Genomic DNA, 16729 nt, shown 5'->3' with positions numbered 1-16729 from the left:
TTAACAGAGACATGTATCCATATTTACAGTGTGTGTTCATGTATATGTATATTTATGCTTTGACACAGCAGCTCCATTTTTAGGACTTACAAGCAGGAGATACTATTTGACAAGTGTGCAAAGATTAGACAAGATGTTCATCACAGCACTGTTTACACTTACATAAAGAAGGGGCATAACCTAAGAGCTCTACTTGTTAGAACAAATCCAACTGACAGGTGTTCGGCCATGCCCCACGATACTTGACAGCCTTTGAGATGACTTAAATAAACTCACAGGAAATGTTCTCCTTTCCCTCATGAGAGCCTAACAAATGCTCCACAAGGCTAGTGGATTTGGCTTACACGGTCCTTCATCAAGCCCCAGAATCTTTGCCTTGAACACTTACTCAGGTGACTACCACACATGGTGCCTGGTGTGTAATGGAAAAGGCAAGCACAGGGCCTGAGCCAAGAAGGATTCAACCTGCAACTCTTTCCCACAACACTGGCTGCTGACAGAAAAGAGCCCTCCATGGCCTGCCTCACTTACCAAACGCCAAAGGTAAGCGACTCCACTTGAGATCATCTGTGCGGCTACGTCTTCCATAAGAATCCACGAACACCCCAAATTCTGCAAGGAGTCAGAGGCCAGGGGCATCAGCATAGCCAGAAGCAGGGGTATTAACAATACACACTTTGACAGAAGAGTAAGGAATCAAGCCCGGGGACCACCAGCCGGATCTACTGGATCACTAAAACCTAAGGGCCTCTGCTGAGCCACATACCTGTGATTTATTAAAGAAATAGGGGAGAGACAGGAAAGAAGGGGCAGGAGGCAGGAGGGAGGGACAGGGATGGGGCAGAGGGATGTGGAGGAAGGGGGTGAAACAAGAGGCCCAGAGACAGAAAGGAAGACACAGAAAGACCCACAGATTAAAAAATCAAGGGAGAAAAAAATGGAAAGGAAAGGAGAGAGAGAGGTGAGGGACAGAGTGGGAAGCATGTGCCTGCTCTTTGGAAAGAACATGAGAGAGCTGGGCCAGCTAGTCCCCTGGCGGGGGGTGGGGGACCCACAGGGGACCTTGGTGGTGCTGGAAGTATGTTGTTTGTACTCTGCGCAGGGCCTGCCTTGCCCAGACTGTCATTGGCCACCGCCAGCCTCGAGCGGACCCAGTCTGGGCCCCTGGTGCCCGCGAGAACTCAGAGGAGCAGCAGGTGGTAAGCCGCGACTCACCATGGAAGCAGAGCAGGTACTCCTCCCGCTGCCCTGCACCGTTCACCTGCACGATCGACACAGGGAAGCTGTTGGAAGAGGAGGCAAACACAGCAGGCGCCAAGGAATGGTCGTTCTTATCGAGGAATTCTGGAAAGGCAGGCGAGAAGCGGGGCTTCAGGAATGAGCTCGAGTTGGCAGCGGGCGGGCGCAGGGTGCGGGCTGGGGAGGGGGAGCCTGGGGAGGGCCCTACCCTCCAGCGTGTACTGCTTCATGTCGATTTCGTAGAATTTATTGGTTCCAATGAGGATACTGTAATTGGTGAAGTGGATGCAGCTGCAGGGCTCCGAGGTCTCTATCTCCTAAGGCAGAGCAGAAGAAAAGGCCCCTAGGGTAGGCGCCAGGCAGCCACACTGCCACCGCCGTCCTGCTCCCGCCTCGGGCGCCTCTCTAGCCAGGCCTTGTGGTCGGCGCCCTTTACTACCTCTGGGTCCTTTACAACCCAGACTGGGAAACTGAGATCAAACTGCAGCCCAAAAAGGGTCAGAAATACCATTTCAATGCAAACACAGCATTCAAAGAAAGAGCTTCAAAAACATAATATTCTTAGCTGGCTAGAGGGAGTGGTTTTCGTTTCCTTCTTTCTGTGAACGTCTAAGTTTCTCCTCTGAACCTGAATTACCTGTATATTTATCATCATCACCTACGTTATCTGCTTCCTAATTACTTCCACTTGCTTTCAGGCCAGCCTTAATGTCATCAAGAAGCGAGGCACGCTTATTCAAAAGGGCAGTCAACAATGATAAAGCAGCAGTGATTTCTGAGAATTTTCCTCAAGTGGACAGTTCAAACTCTAATCAGTATTACCATCATCACTCAGAATTTGCCGATCACCTACTGAGCATGAGGAAACTTCAGGCAGCATGATGATGAAATGGTAGGAAAAAAAAATCACACTTCAGTTTGGGTCTTTTTTGTAATAACAGGATCTGTCCTAGCCTTGGTATTCTTACCTGAAAATTGGGGGTTAGCATCCCTGCTTTCCAGAGCCATTGGAAAAAGTGTCTGTAAAATAGCCAGCTCAGTCTCTGGTACCAATAGGTGCTCAATAAAAATAAACTAAACTAACAGCCCACCCAGGAGAAGCATTTCTCTAATGCACAACGATCCTCACAAGTCACCCCTTACTTCACTTTTGAGACGAATCATGGAAGCAACTGAAATAAATTAGGCTGGTGATGGGTGGAACGTCCTTAGTCTAGGGACGATAGTCGACCTGCAGAAGCAAGGCGGTCGGTCGGCGGGGCACCTTGTTCCTGCTGCGGTCGTCATCACTACTCACTCTGCTCCAGGGAGAACCAGCTCCCGAATTACATACCGAAATACAGCTAGCTCCTGCTTTTCCAAAGGTTATTAACAGAAACTTCCAGGATCTGAGAGAGATACTGGTAAGTGCTACCAGGGGCTACTAAGTTCTCAGAGAGACCTCCTTCCTTTTATCTGGTGGATTCAAAAGAAATGTCTCCTCCATCAGCCAGCTTAGCTTCCCTTCTCCATTAACAAAAGGCTGAGTTCACCAGGCTGCCTGGAGGGGCAACTCACAAGCAGAAGGAATGAGAGAGAAAACTGTAGCTGCCAGATCTGAACCTTTCTCCAGGAAAGGCAGGTCTCTCCCTAAGGTCACCGGGCTGAAAGACTGCAGGGTGAGGGACCTGGCACGTGCTGCTCACGGAGAGCATGCTTCCCACACCAGCCTGCCCGGGAGCGGGACAGGGAGGTCCGGGGCTTACCTTCCGAATGCAGTACTTGCTTAGGTTTTCATTGTAGCGGAGAACGACAACTTTGCTGGGCATGGCTGCACAGATGCACAGCCCATTCTCAATCTGAAAAGTAATCAGAGACAAAGAAAAAGAGTGCCACCAGTGTGAACTGCACAGCAAAACTAGGGACGTTGCATCAGTTTAGAGCAGGGTCTCAACCTTGGTGCTACTGACACTCTGGACTGGACAACTGTCCATGCTAAGGGGCTGTTCCATGCAGTTTAGGGTGTTTAGCAGCAATCCTGGGCTCTACCCGCTAGATGCCAATGGCACAACAGCCATTGGTGATGACCAAAAATGTCTGCAGACATTGCCAGTGTCCCCTGGGGGTGCAGGATCACCCCTGGATGAGAACCACAGATTTGACAGAAGTCCGGAAAAGGCCTCAGGAAATCACCTGACACCACACACATCTGGTGTGTGTGTGCCTTTTGCTGGAGATAGGTTCTTCTGAAAATCTTATCCTGAGGGAGGGGAAAGGCAGTGGAAATTACTACAAGAATTTAGAGATCTTGGTCCAAAGAGAAAAGTTCTTAGCTAAGATCTGTATGCGCAGAATTGTACATTGAAACTCTTTTTCTAGAACAGTCGACTCCCTCTTCCTTCGCCTCCCACAACCAGACCTTTGCATTCGCACCAAGGGTGAAAAGAAGCTTATTGCTCAACTCAGGCCTGACATGAAGGTCAGCAGTTGGCAGGTTGGGCAGGGGGAGATGGGATGAGATGGGGAGAAATAAGCAGGCAAATGGGAATTGTGGGGAATATGCTATTTCTTGGGTTTCATAGTGACTTTACGGACATTTACAACATTATTAAGTATCATAATTCTATAATTTATATATTTTGAGCCACTCGAATATTATGAAACTAATTTATAATATTTAAAAACTAGTGTTTGGAAACAAAAATGCACATTTCTAAGTAACTCCTCCTTTACAGAAGAAATCATAAAAGACAATTGAAAATATGTGAAGTGAAAAAACAGGATGCAAGTCAAATTGTAGGGGAAAATGTACAGCCTTAAAATGCTTATATTAGAAAAAAAGACCTGAAAATTAACTGGCTACATTAGAGAAAGAACAGTAGAGGAAAGTTGGAGAAAACTGAAGGAAGGAAAAACTAAGATAAGTACAGATTCAAAGACAAAATAATGCTCTAACAGAAAGGATCAGAAAGCCCAAAGCTGCTCCTTTGCAAAGATTAATAGAATGAGATACCTCTGATGAAGTTAAGTGAAAGGACACAGTATTAGGGGTGCAAAACGTAACCACTGTAAGAGAATACAACAAAGAACAAAAGGGAGAAAAAAAAAAGAAAGAAATGTTCTCTTTAAAGAGAAAAGAACTCTTAAAACTCACCAAGGTATAGTGTCACCTTCCTTGGTCCCTGTCTGGACCTCCCTATTCCAAATGACAACGTCCCTTCTTCCAGCCCCTGAATTCAGGATTCACTGCCTTCAAGGAACCTTTTCAAATTAACACCTTTCTAGGCCAGCCATTCTCTTACTTTCTGTCCCCTTTTTATTATTTGCCACAATCAGTCCCAATACCCACATCAGTAACTAGGAAGAGAATCACATGGCCAGAGGGTCCCAGAAACCACTCAAGGAACAGCAGGCCGAGGCGGAGCGCCCTGTGGCTGACCACACCTCTCCCCCACTAGCCCTGCAGCCCTCATCAGAACAGATGCCTGCCTGGAAGGCTCAGTCAGGTACACGGGACACACTCAGTAAGCGATGACTGAGTGGCTACATGGGCATATGCCCAGTGAACGGTCTCCTGAGAGGGGAAAGGCGAGGCTCTTCAACAGCAGAACTCCAGTAGGCTAAGGGGCCCTACAAATGCTTGATTCAGATTTTTTTAAAGTTATGTGTATATGTATGTTACCATAAATACATTTTTTAATTAAAAATAAATTTTAAAGCAAGCAAGCAAATGTCTTTATGCACCAAATTTCAATATGCTATTAACTACCAAAGAATTAACTTGAGTTCTCATGAACCGACTTTGTCATATTAATCTCACAAATGAGAATTTGCAAAGTTCTCGTAAAAAAACATCTTATCATCAAGTCAGAACAGGGGTTCCACATTAAATTAAAAAGAAAAAAAGACTCCATTGTACTCATATACACACACACACACTTTAAAAAAAAATCAGGATCAACCTATACCCTGAAAACTACAAGACACTCTTAAGAGAAATTAAAGAGGTCACTAACAAATGGAAACTCATCCCATGCTCCTGGCTAGGAAGAATTAATATTGTCAAAATGGCCATCCTGCCTAAAGCAATCTACAGATTCAATGCAATCCCTATCAAATTACCAACAGCATTCTTCAACGAACTGGAACAAAGAGTTCTAAAATTCATATGGAACTACAAAAGACCCCAAACAGCCAAAGCAATCCTGAGAAGGAAGAATAAAGCAGGGGGGATCTTGCTTCCCAACTTCAAGCTCTACTACAAAGCCACAGTAATCAAGACAATTTGGTACTGGCACAAGAACAGACCCACAGACCAGTGGAACAGAATAGAGAGTCCAGATATTAACCCAAACATATATGGTCAATTAATATACAATAAAGGAGCCATAGATATACAATGGGGAAATGACAGCCTCTTCAACAGTTGGTGTTGGCAAAACTGGACAGCTACATGTAAGAGAATGAAACTGGATCACTGTCTAACCCCATACACAAAAGTAAATTCTAAATGGATCAAAGACCTGACTGTAAGTCATGAAACCATAAAACTCTTAGAAAAAAACATAGGCAAAACTCTCTTGGACATAAACATGAGCAACTTCTTCATGAAGATATCTCCCTGGGCAAGGGAAACAAAAGCAAAAATGAACAAGTGGGACAATATCAAGCTGAAAAGCTTCTGTACAGCAAAGGACACCATCAAAAGAACAAAAAGGCATCCTTCAATATGGGAGAATATATTCACCAATGACATATGTGATATAGGGTTGACATCCAAAATATATAGAGCTCATGCACCTCAACAAACAAAAAGCAAATAATCCAATTAAAAAATGGTCAGAGGAACTGAACAGACACTTCTCTAAAGAAGAAATTCAGATGGCCAACAGGCACATGAAAAGATGCTCCACATCACTAATCATCAGAGAAATGCAAATTAAAACCACAATGAGATATCACCTCACACAAGTAAGGATAGCCACCATTCAAAAGACAAACACCAACAAATGCTGGCAAGGATGTGGAGAAAGGGGAACCCTCCTACACTGCTGGTGGGAATGAAAACTAGTTCAACCATTGTGGAAAGCAGTATGGAGGTTCCTCAAAAAACTCAAAATAGAAATACCATTTGACCCAGGAATTCCACTCCTAGGAATTTACCCTACGAATGCAGGAGCCCAGTTTCAAAAAGACATATGCACCCCTATGTTTATTGCAGCATTATTTACAATAGCCAAGAAGCAACCTAAATGTCCATCAGTAGATGAATGGATAAAGAAGATGTGGTACATATACGCAATGGAATATTATTCAGCCATAAGAAGAAAACAAATCCTACCATTTGTAACAACATGGATGGAGCTAGAGGGTATTATGCTCAGTGAAATAAGCCAGGCGGAGAAAGACAAGTACCAAATGATTTCACTCATCTGTGCAGTATAAGAACAAAGAAAAAAACTGAAGAAACAAAACAGCAGCAGACTCACAGAACCCAAGAATGGACTAACAGTTACCAAAGGGAAAGGGACTGGGGAGGATGGGTGGGAAGGGAGGGATAAGGGGGAAAAGGGGGCATTATGATTAGCAGACATAATGTAGAGGGGCGGCCACAGGGAGGGCTGTACAACACAGAGAAGACAAGTAGTGATTCTATAGCATCTTACTACGCTGATGGACAGTGACTGTAATGGGGTATGTGGTGGGGACTTGATGATGGGGGGAGTCTAGTAACCATAATGTTGCTCAAGTAATTGTAGATTAATGATATCAAAAAATTTTTAAAAATCAGGATCATCCTTTCAGTTCTGTTAATTTTATTCTCATTTTTCTCTCTGACATTCCCTTTATATTCAAAGCCTGTACAAATTTCATGGCCTACACAAATTATTTCACATGTCTAAAAGAAATAACAGAAATTTAACCCAGTGTGAGCCTATAAAGTTTTCAAGGTTAAATCAATAAGCTCTGTAGGAAGAGGGTCACTGCCAGTTTCAAGAACATTCCACAAGCTGAGGCCCCGAGGAGAGCTTACCTTGCCAGCAGCAAACAAGTGGCAGCCCTTGACAGCTTCGAAAACGCTGGGCGAGATGTCCGGCTGGGCAGGAAGGTGAGACTGTGCTAAAGACTGTTTCACTTTCTTCACGTCTATAAGACACAGGGCCCGCTCTTCTCCTGAGGTGAAAAGGAACAGCTTTGTGGTCAGTATGAGGCTGGGAAGTGGACACGGGAAGGCAGCTCTAGTTCTGTTCACAAACAAAAGCTATACGAGACCAAGCCAAGGGACTGAGTTGTCCACAGATTCCTGTAAACAGTTTATGTTTTAGATCTAAAGCGAAAACATTTGGCCTGTTCGTCAAGATTCTGGGAGAGTAAAAAGTTCTATAGACAAAATTAGGGAACATGAACTGTACCTCATACACACCATCCACCAAAGCAGAGAACAAAGGTGTCAGGAACAAGGGGACGTTTTATAAAACAACAGGCTTAGATGGTTCCAATGTGTCAATGTCATGGAAGACAAGAGAAAGGCTGAGGATCCTTCCCAGACTAAAGGACACTACTGAGACAGGACTAAATGCAAAGCATGATTTGGGACTGAATCAGGAATTGGGGAAAATACTATAAAAAACATTATTGGATCCCCATGTAAAACCTGACTATGGGCAGTATATCAGAAAATTGTATTAAAACAAAGGTTAAATTTCCTGAATTCAAAAACTACCACATGAAACTATTCTCTCTGAAACTGTAATAGTGGATGCATGTCATTAAACATTTACCAAAGTCATAGAACGTACATCATCACCAATAGTGAACCTGAATGTAAACCATGGACTCTGGGTGATAATGGCGTGTCACGGTAGGTTCAGGATTTTAACAAATGCCCACCTCTGGTGGGAGACTTTGATAGTGGGGGAGGCTGTGCGTGAGTGGACAGGGGTGTATGGGAACTCTCTGTGCCTTCTGCTCGATTTTGCTGTGAACCTAAAATTGCTCTAAAGAATAAAGTCAAGAAGGAAGTGGGGGAGGAGAGGAAGGAAGACCAGCAAGGAGAAATAAACAGAGCAAGAAAGCAAAGGATTAAAGCTGAGAGACCAAGGCCAGTTCCTGACTGTTATTTCCAGCTCCTGGATCCATCCAACCCCGCCTGCAACAAGAACTAACTGTGGATGTTTTGAACAATGATCCAACAAATTATTGTTTACCCTTTAAAAAAATAGTACTGCCATTAAAAAGAGAGAAAAACTTTTTTTTTACGATTATGTGAGAGAGTGCCCTTGTTCTTAGGTGATAATGCTGAAGAAGTTAGGATTGCAGGTCAGCCAACTCTCCAGTGGCTCAGAAGAAGTGTGTGTGTGTGTGTGGTGTGCATGCACATGTGCACATGAGTGTGTATAGGAAGAACGAAAAAAATAGAGCAAAATGTTCACAAGTGGTAAGTCTAGACAAGGGGTCTCTGAGCTCACACAGAACTTAAGAGGCGACAGCTAACCAAGTGGGCAGGTCTCAGAAGGCCATGGCTCACAGTAGTGTCAGCGTCACTGTGGCCCATGGTGGTGTCAGTGTCACTGTGACGTTGGCATCGAAGGCTCTGACGTTAATGAGTCTTTGAGGCTTACTGCTCTTAATGGTAAGATGTTCTTTGGTGAGGTGACCTTAGCAGACTGTGCTCAAATGGATACCAAGGGAACATAATCTGAGCAGAGAGAGTCATCAGCTTGGGCACCAACAGGGACACAGGAAAGAGCCGCTTCTGCTCCAAGCTGCCACAAGAGGGGCGGGGGTGGTGGGTGGGGGTGGGGGGCGGGGCTATGAGTTTCACAAGCATGACATTTGGCTTTCAAACAGTTTCTTCAAAAGTGCAGAAAAAGCGCCATGTCCTTGGCCTACCACCTGCTATCATGAGGAGCTTCTCTAGATCCTTGATGATATAAATTTGGAAGACGGCTCCAATTCCTGGGACATGGGTGAGGGAGTTTTTCAAGACATTCAGTGCGTACAGCCCTTCCTCTGTGCCCACCAACACCACCTGCAAGGGCAGAAGTCCAAAGGCAGACGTAAGCATAATCACATCACCACAGCAATTCCAATAGTAAGAACAACAAAGCCAGCCCAGCCCATGCTTTCTCGACTGCATGTGGCTACGGCCAGACTCCAGCTGACGGGATCCAAACGACACCATTACCTGGTCGCTGAAGGGCAGTGTGCAGTTCATGTCTAGACGGTCATCACCTTCCAGTTTCAACAGGGAGTTTCCAAGCAATTTCTTTTCACATGTTAAAGGAAAAAAGAAGAGAGAAAAGATGACATGGTGAGGTTGAGCTGTTCGTGACCAAACCATCCAGAGAGACAAAAGCAAAGAAAAAGAGAAGGTCAGTGGCAGGAAGAAATGCAAGCTACTCCTGAAAATGCTCAGAAAACACACATCTGCTCTTGGCTCACCCCGCATTTTGACCTGAGCTCAAAAGGCAGGATGTGAACATTCCTGGGATCTCCGAGGTGGTGGTTAATTAGTACCTGCGTTATAACATGGCTTGGACGCAGAAACAAACTAGTGTAGTAGACGGAGAGAGAGAGTCTATGGTAGGAAATAAGCTGCAGCTAAAAAGAATTCACCTGCCAAGGGTTAATAAGCCACATGGGGGCTCCTTCCCCTCCAGGCTGCAGCAAAAGTGCAAAGCACAGCATCAGCAGCATACCCACAAGCTTTGGAATCTCTTTACCTGAACCCATGCAGGCAGAAGCTCGTAGGAAATACAGGCACGGCCCTATTGTACACACATCAACGTGTATTTCAGTAAAAGGCTCACACGTGTAACAGTGAAACAGGTCATTAAAACAGGTCTGCCCAGTGAGCCAAGCTCCTACCAGGAGGCTCACGATTAAGAATTTCCTGATTGCAAATACCCAGTGTTTACCAGGAGCGAGGTGTTTGAAAAGAGCTGTTTGGTCTTTGTTAGATAAATGCCAATGAGCCTTGTTTATATTCTGGAACTTTCTAGGAGGAGTGATGCCAATCAAGGCACACCTACATTTCTAACATCTTCAGGTTAAGTAGGATTTCAGACCTGCCCACAGAAGAGCAAATCGTGTAGAAGCAATTAGGAAGGTCACAAAAGCCCCCCTGCAGCTGACGTGGCTGTTGGCAGCCTTTCGTGCTGCTTCAGGGCCAAAGTGCTTGCAACTCAAGGCTTCAAACCAAATATTCATCAGAGTAAATAGGAGAGAATGTTGTCTTATCAGCACCTGGCTGCTGTGCTGTCATAACCGAGATCATCAGCCCCAAAAGCTGGCTAAGGGCGCTGCCTCCCCCATCTATAGGGCTTGGGAGGGAGGGCCTGTGGTGCCAGACAAGCCATCCCAGAGCCTGTGTCTCCATCTCCACGGGGCTCCCGGTTGGGACAGTCTCAAGTCATCACCCCCCGAGGGGGAGCCCGACCTCAGGAAGTCACAGCAGCCACAGGACACCCGCCACTCCACTGACAAGCCCCCCAGTCACCCGCTCCACGGACACACTCCAGTGCCCATCTTCATACTCACAGCATCGGCTTCTGCTTTTTCCCTAGAAACTCTCCCACCTGCGACAACTGATTCTAAGGCGGTGACCCAGCGCTGTTTGTCGGGGAAGCTGGGAGCCAGCAAGTAGAGAGTTCTCCCGGGCCAGCAGGTGGTGTGCGGGTGAGATTCCATCTTCAGTACGTAAGGGACATCTAGGAGATGGGACGGAGGGCACAGGGTTGGGTGTGGATGCCCCTCACTCTGCTGGGAGGGATGGCCCGGAGGAGTCAGAGATCCCGCCGGGCCACAGAGTCCCAGTCACTGCTCAGATGGGGACGCCAAGGAGCTGGGCTTCCCTGGCAGGTGATCCTCCACCTGCCCCCCCGGCCCCTGCTGACCCATGCAGCCCGGCCACTCCAGGCTGAGGCTCTCTTGCGTCTCCTTACCTGCTTTGGCTGTATTTGCAAGTTCAGAAGCACCAACGGCGCCATGAATAGATACATCCCCATCGGGAAGGCACAGCTCAAATTCTTCCACCGGCCTCTGTCCAGCTTGGTGCAAAGAGGAAGCACAGAAAGAAAAAAACAAAAGAACAGGAACAAGAACAAGGGGAGAAGAGAGAAAAAGAGAGGAGACAGAGAGGGCGAGAGAGAGGGTATGCGTGGAAAGAGAGGCACACGAGAACAGAGGAGGAGGGGAAGAGGTGTGCAGAGAAGGCGGAGAGGGAAGATAAAAAAAAATAAAGTGTGTCAGATGAGTAGCACAGTCAAATTGCTGAGGACGATGCGGATTTATGGGTTAGTTGACTGAGGCGGAAGTTCTCTGAAGGTGAATTAGCAGGTAGAATCTTCAGGGCAGCACCCTGCAGGTTCTTCAGAGGGGAGACCTATAGACGTGAGTATCGTTCCAATAACCTTTAGTGAAGCCATTTGGTTTTTAATCTTCAAAAATGGAAAATCATAGAAGGCTTGCAACGCAGTCCAAAAAACAAAGCCTTCACGCCAAGACTGGGAGACCTGGGCCAACCACGTGCAATGAAATTCCCCCTGAATTATTAATTTACCTTCTCTGGCTTCGCTGTCATAAATGAGGACTTTCGATCCCTCCAGGACAATGTACTTCCTGTCCCAGCCTTGCTGTCCTCGTTTGTTATTCCTGGGAAGATAGAAATGGAAGAGAGAAAACGTTTGAATTCAGATGGATCAGGCAGGAGAAAGGTGTGGGGTCAAGAGGGAATCCTGGTAAAGACACTTCCCTAGAAACATCAGGAACGGAAGTGGCTTGTGGCCGTATCATTGAAGTCGGGGAACTTCCTCTAACCTACATTCACTGTCTGGCCTAGAAATTTAAGTGATATTAGACAGATGAATGGAAAAAAGCATAGTTTTTATTTTACATGTACATGGGAGTTTCCACAAGAAAATAAAGACCCAAAAAAGTGGACAGACCCAAGGGCTTGTACACTAGGTTGAACAAAGGGTATACAGTTGACCCTTGAACAATATGGGTTTGAACTGCACTTACACACAGATTTTTTCCCAATAAATATATTGGAAAATTCTTTCAGAGATTTGTGACAATCTGATAAAACATTTTATCGAGCTTACTTTATTGTAAGACTACATCATATAATATATATAACATAGAAAATATGTGTTAATCAACTGTTTATGTTATTGGTAAGACTTCCAGTCAATAGTGGGCTATTACTACTTAAATTTGGGGGAAGTCAAAAGTTATAAGTGGATTCCAACTGCATCGGGGGTTGGTGCCCCTAATCCTCATGTTGTCCAGGGGTCAGCTGTAATTGAAAAAAAAGTAACTAAAATGTTTGGGGAGGCTAATGGAAGATGAGAGTCCCTTTAACAAGGTCTGTTTGTACAGGTTTCTCTCTGCAAGCCTTGACTCCCTGTATATCTGGTGATAAGCATGTTTTGGTCCTCCCAGGATAGGGAGGGCAGCTCCTACTTCCAGGAAGAGAAAGGGGAGGTCAGAGCATCCCTCTTACATCTGCTGTTTTTCAAGTGGTTTGGGCTCAAAATAATCCTTATTCCAAAGTGGCATGTTTTGGGGTAGCATATTCTGCCCCCCTCATAGCCCCGGCCAAGCCACCTGCAACCATACCTGGGCACCTTCATCCACCCTTCCAGGTGCAAGCCACTGCTGGGCTCCTTGGTCTGGAGACCTGGGGAGTTCATTTTGTCACGGCAGAAGGCCTCAGTGAAGTGTGTGGCATATTCGGCTGGCAGGCCACAGGTAGCTGGCAAGCACGTGGAGCACTTGGGATGACACATCACCTGACATTCTAGGAAGAAGCAATGAACCTGAAAACACACCTGGCTGATCCTGCCTGGACCATCCCTTTCCTCTTCCAGCCAACCCCCAGCCAGGCCCCGTCAGCCTGGCCCTGTCACCCAGTTAATCCCTAGGCTTTCCCAGGAGCCAGGCCCTGACAGAGAGGAAACAAGAGAACCAAGCTCTCCTGACCCAATTTTCCTGGCTTCTCCCAAGACTGCCATGAACAGGTGTGTAAAGGACCCATCTGCACCATTCAGGTGGAGCCAGCATACAGCCCGAAGGTAGAGAGACCAGCCTGACAAAAAGGGGCTGGAAATTAGCAAAGCCTAAGGCATTCTGCACAGGGAATTGGAGACATGAGCTGAAAACATTTATAAGTTCCTTTAACAGGGGAAAAATAGCGTCCTCCTACTGAAACTAAAAGCTTGAAAATGAATGCACGATATGATGAGGAATTTAAAAGAAAATCCACCTCCATCAGATAGATTTTTTTTTAGGCAGAGACATGCAAATGCCTGCTGCAAATGCACAACCGCAGCTCTTACCTAGACATTTGGATGCCTGGCGTCCAAAGTGCACCGTATCCAGACAAACAGCACACTTTGTGGCTCGCATGTTCAGTCCTACGTTAAATCGGTGAGGAATATTGTGGTGCATGCGCTCCTTAAGACGTCGACTGAATTCTGAAGGAATATTTTCAAAAGATCATCATGTACTGCAAATGATAGCATCAAGAAAGCAAAAAGACAGCCCAAAGAAAGGGAAAAATATTTCCAATTCATATCTCTGACAAGGGACTTACAGCCACAATATATAAAGAACTACTACAGCTCAATAATAAAACACAAGTAGCCCAACTGAAAAATGGGCAAAAGATCACTGATTATTACATAAACCAACTGAAGAATTCTTCCTTCACATACAGTTCTTTCATAAATAACCTCCCTCTGTTAAAAACACAACTTTTAAGCCTCAAAGAACCGATTTTAACATTTATATTCCAGTCTGTCCAAATTAACAAGAATTTTTTTCCCATTTCATAGGCTCCCTCTCAAAGGTGACCTGACTAATTAGAGGCAGCTTTCAGTAGAAAAGCTCAGGATCCAAATTTTCTGAATCCAAATTGGGTTCTCGATATAACATCACCCCCTTTCCTTTATCAAAGTTGTAAGGAATAAACAGCATGAATGCACTTTAAAACTGTCAATGTGCAACACACATGAGACAGGTGTCCAGAGTATCATGAACCACTCAGGCACTTGCTCTCTGCAGAAGGGACACCATGGCCAGAAATGATTTGTACCTCTGCGTGACCGCCACTGTTTTGAGGACCTTTAGAGTAAAGCTCTTTGATTCAAAGCCTTATGTCAAGCTGGGAACCAAGACGACATCACTGAGGAAAACCCACCACCACAACGGAACGCCGTCGAGGTTTACAACGAAAGTAGGCCTGACTGTGACAGTGTGATGCTAAACCACAGCTGTGCTCCACTCTCCCTAAGACTTTACAAATTACCTTCTTTGGTGTTTTGTTTTGTTTTTTTAAGTCCTTTACATCTCCAGGTGAACAGAGTACTTTTGAGGCCACAAAGAAATATCCTTACACTGTTGGCAGGGCTATAAATTGGCACAAACTACCAACACTCAAAACGCGAATAATCTTTGACTCATGGATTCATTTGTCAAGAACTTATCCTGCAGCCCTAAAGCCCTCAGAGGTGCAGGATGTTTACTATAGGGTGTTCTCGGTAATGAGGAATCAGAAATATCCTAAATGTGCCACAGCAGGGGTCTGGCTTAATAGGTGAATCATATACTTATACCAACAAATGCTATTAGCCCTTTGAAGGGATGGGGCTGACCCACATGAATTAAGAAACACTCCAAGATAACATTCCACCAAAAGGAGAAAGGTGTTTTGCAGGTATAATATAGTGTGCTATGACATGTATAACAGAAAAAGGGCTGAGAAAAATATGCTTATTTTCTCATACTCTTTAAATATTATTATATAAGATAGGAGAGATAAGAGAGATGAGCAATTATTATATAAGATAAGAGAGATGAACAATATTGACATGCAGTTACATGTATTAGAAGAACGCGATGGTTGACTCTGGATAAGGGAACTGGGACTGCAGAGGGGGCTGAAGACTACTTGTCACTCTCTATCCCTTGGTATTATTACTTGTCATTTTTACCGTAAGTCTGCATTTCTTATCAATTTAAGAAAATATCAACACAGCTCCAATGGGCCCTTGAGAACATACCCTCTGGAGTTGAAGACTCCTTTCTGCGGCTGGATGGCGGGGCCAGCAGGCTCATGGCACTGGGCTGGTGCTCTGGGGACCGCACGATGGCGGACATGGCGATCTGCTGCCTCGCAGTGGCTGGCGTAGATGGGTGCGGGTGGTCTGTGGCCTTCCGGTGGGCAGCTGGAGAGAGACCAGTCCAACGCCTTTCAGTTAGCTGGGTCACCAGAAGCCCAGACCAAGCAGACTGCCTCTGGGCTGTCTTTCAGGGATCTGAGACCATAAGGCCATGCATCACGCCAAATTGGCAATGCCCTGGATTCTGTGAGTTCTTCAGACCCAGGATGTGCAGACTGAAAGCTTATGGGCCATCAATACAGATGCTGAACTCATATGACTGATCTCCTTGAGACTGGCCCTCTGCCTTTGCCATAGCCCTTTGGTAGAGAGAGCCCCTACCTTCCTCCCTGGCAGACCGGAGCTCGATGCGGGTCTTCTGAAGGGCTTCCTCTAGCTCTGCACAGCGAGCTTTCTCCTTCTCCAGAGCCATCTTCAGCTCATTGTACTGCAGAGGAACCTGTGTGGGCAAAGCAGGGTCCTCTTTCCGTCGACTAAATAAACCCTAGCAATGGAAACAGAGATATCTCCTAACTCCTGGAAACTGGCACTTTAAACTAGCTAAAGGACTCTGACTTGGGAGGAGCAAGCCACAAAAGCCAGAAGCATACTCACTGTAAGTGGATTTAGTAAAAATGGCATGTGAAGGGGGAAAAGGGGAGACTGAGCCACAGCCAATTCCAGCCGGCTGGAAAAAAAATAGGGGTGTGGAAGTTTTCACCAAGAGTGTTAAAGATGCTTGCATTGCCACCACCTCTTCCTTTAGCATTCCCAAGGAGAGCCATTTCCTGAGTCTTTACCCTCAAAAAATGGAAGTGGAGGATGGAGTCAGGAGAGATGGTTCGGAAATCACTCTTGCCTTGAATTTGTCACATGATGCTTAGTTACGGGACACAGAGATGGGTGTTTTTTAAAAGGAAGCAAAAAAACGGAATACTAAAATAATGTCAAAAACAAGGGGCTTATACAAAATAATGCAAATGGAAACATGTACCGTGCATGCAGAAAAAAAATAAGACATGGAATAATGCGAGTAGAAAAGAAAATTAACCAATACCAAAAATATATGGAAATACCCTAACTACATCAAGTGACATAATCAGATAACAGTCCGCTGCTAAAACAAAAAAGATTAAATATCATAAGCGTAACATGTACAAACAGTTACATGTATGCAAGAAAATCCTTCCCCTGCAGCCACCACTTAGTAGTAGGCTGCTCTCATCCCCTCACAGAAAAGAAGCTTCTGGAACATTGAGACTGACTGCCCACTTCAGCCCATTCCTAGGTATTACACGTCATCAGAGGTCATCCCTGTAAAACCACTGCCACTGCTAATCTGG

At 45.4% G+C, this 16729-nt stretch overlaps 1 protein-coding gene across 12 annotated transcripts in view; it reads right to left on the bottom strand.

Moving 5' to 3' along the window:
• CIT (citron rho-interacting serine/threonine kinase) overlaps positions 1-16729 on the bottom strand; it is a 150166-nt gene that overhangs the window by 10512 nt on the left and 122925 nt on the right. For 5 of the 12 annotated variants that reach the window (XM_057492587.1, XM_036929386.2, XM_036929387.2 and 2 more), the window contains 15 exons: positions 15729-15891; positions 15288-15452; positions 13563-13700; positions 12844-13024; positions 11783-11874; positions 11166-11270; positions 10762-10931; positions 9945-9989; positions 9407-9487; positions 9115-9250; positions 7253-7392; positions 2985-3077; positions 1448-1556; positions 1216-1344; positions 532-612 (listed from right to left, as the gene is read on the bottom strand). In XM_057492587.1, the coding sequence (XP_057348570.1) occupies positions 532-612; positions 1216-1344; positions 1448-1556; positions 2985-3077; positions 7253-7392; positions 9115-9250; positions 9407-9487; positions 9945-9989; positions 10762-10931; positions 11166-11270; positions 11783-11874; positions 12844-13024; positions 13563-13700; positions 15288-15452; positions 15729-15891 (1828 nt within the window). The remainder of the gene's footprint in view (positions 1-531; positions 613-1215; positions 1345-1447; positions 1557-2984; positions 3078-7252; positions 7393-9114; positions 9251-9406; positions 9488-9944; positions 9990-10761; positions 10932-11165; positions 11271-11782; positions 11875-12843; positions 13025-13562; positions 13701-15287; positions 15453-15728; positions 15892-16729) is intronic. The other 7 variants (XM_036929390.2, XM_057492588.1, XM_036929392.2 and 4 more) reach the window with 3 other exon arrangements.

The sequence above is a fragment of the Manis pentadactyla genome, chromosome 14, assembly GCF_030020395.1.
Source record: "Manis pentadactyla isolate mManPen7 chromosome 14, mManPen7.hap1, whole genome shotgun sequence".
Taxonomy (NCBI): domain Eukaryota; kingdom Metazoa; phylum Chordata; class Mammalia; order Pholidota; family Manidae; genus Manis; species Manis pentadactyla.
The sequence above is the reverse complement of the archived record's forward strand: the minus strand, read 5'-3'. Positions and strand labels throughout refer to the sequence as shown.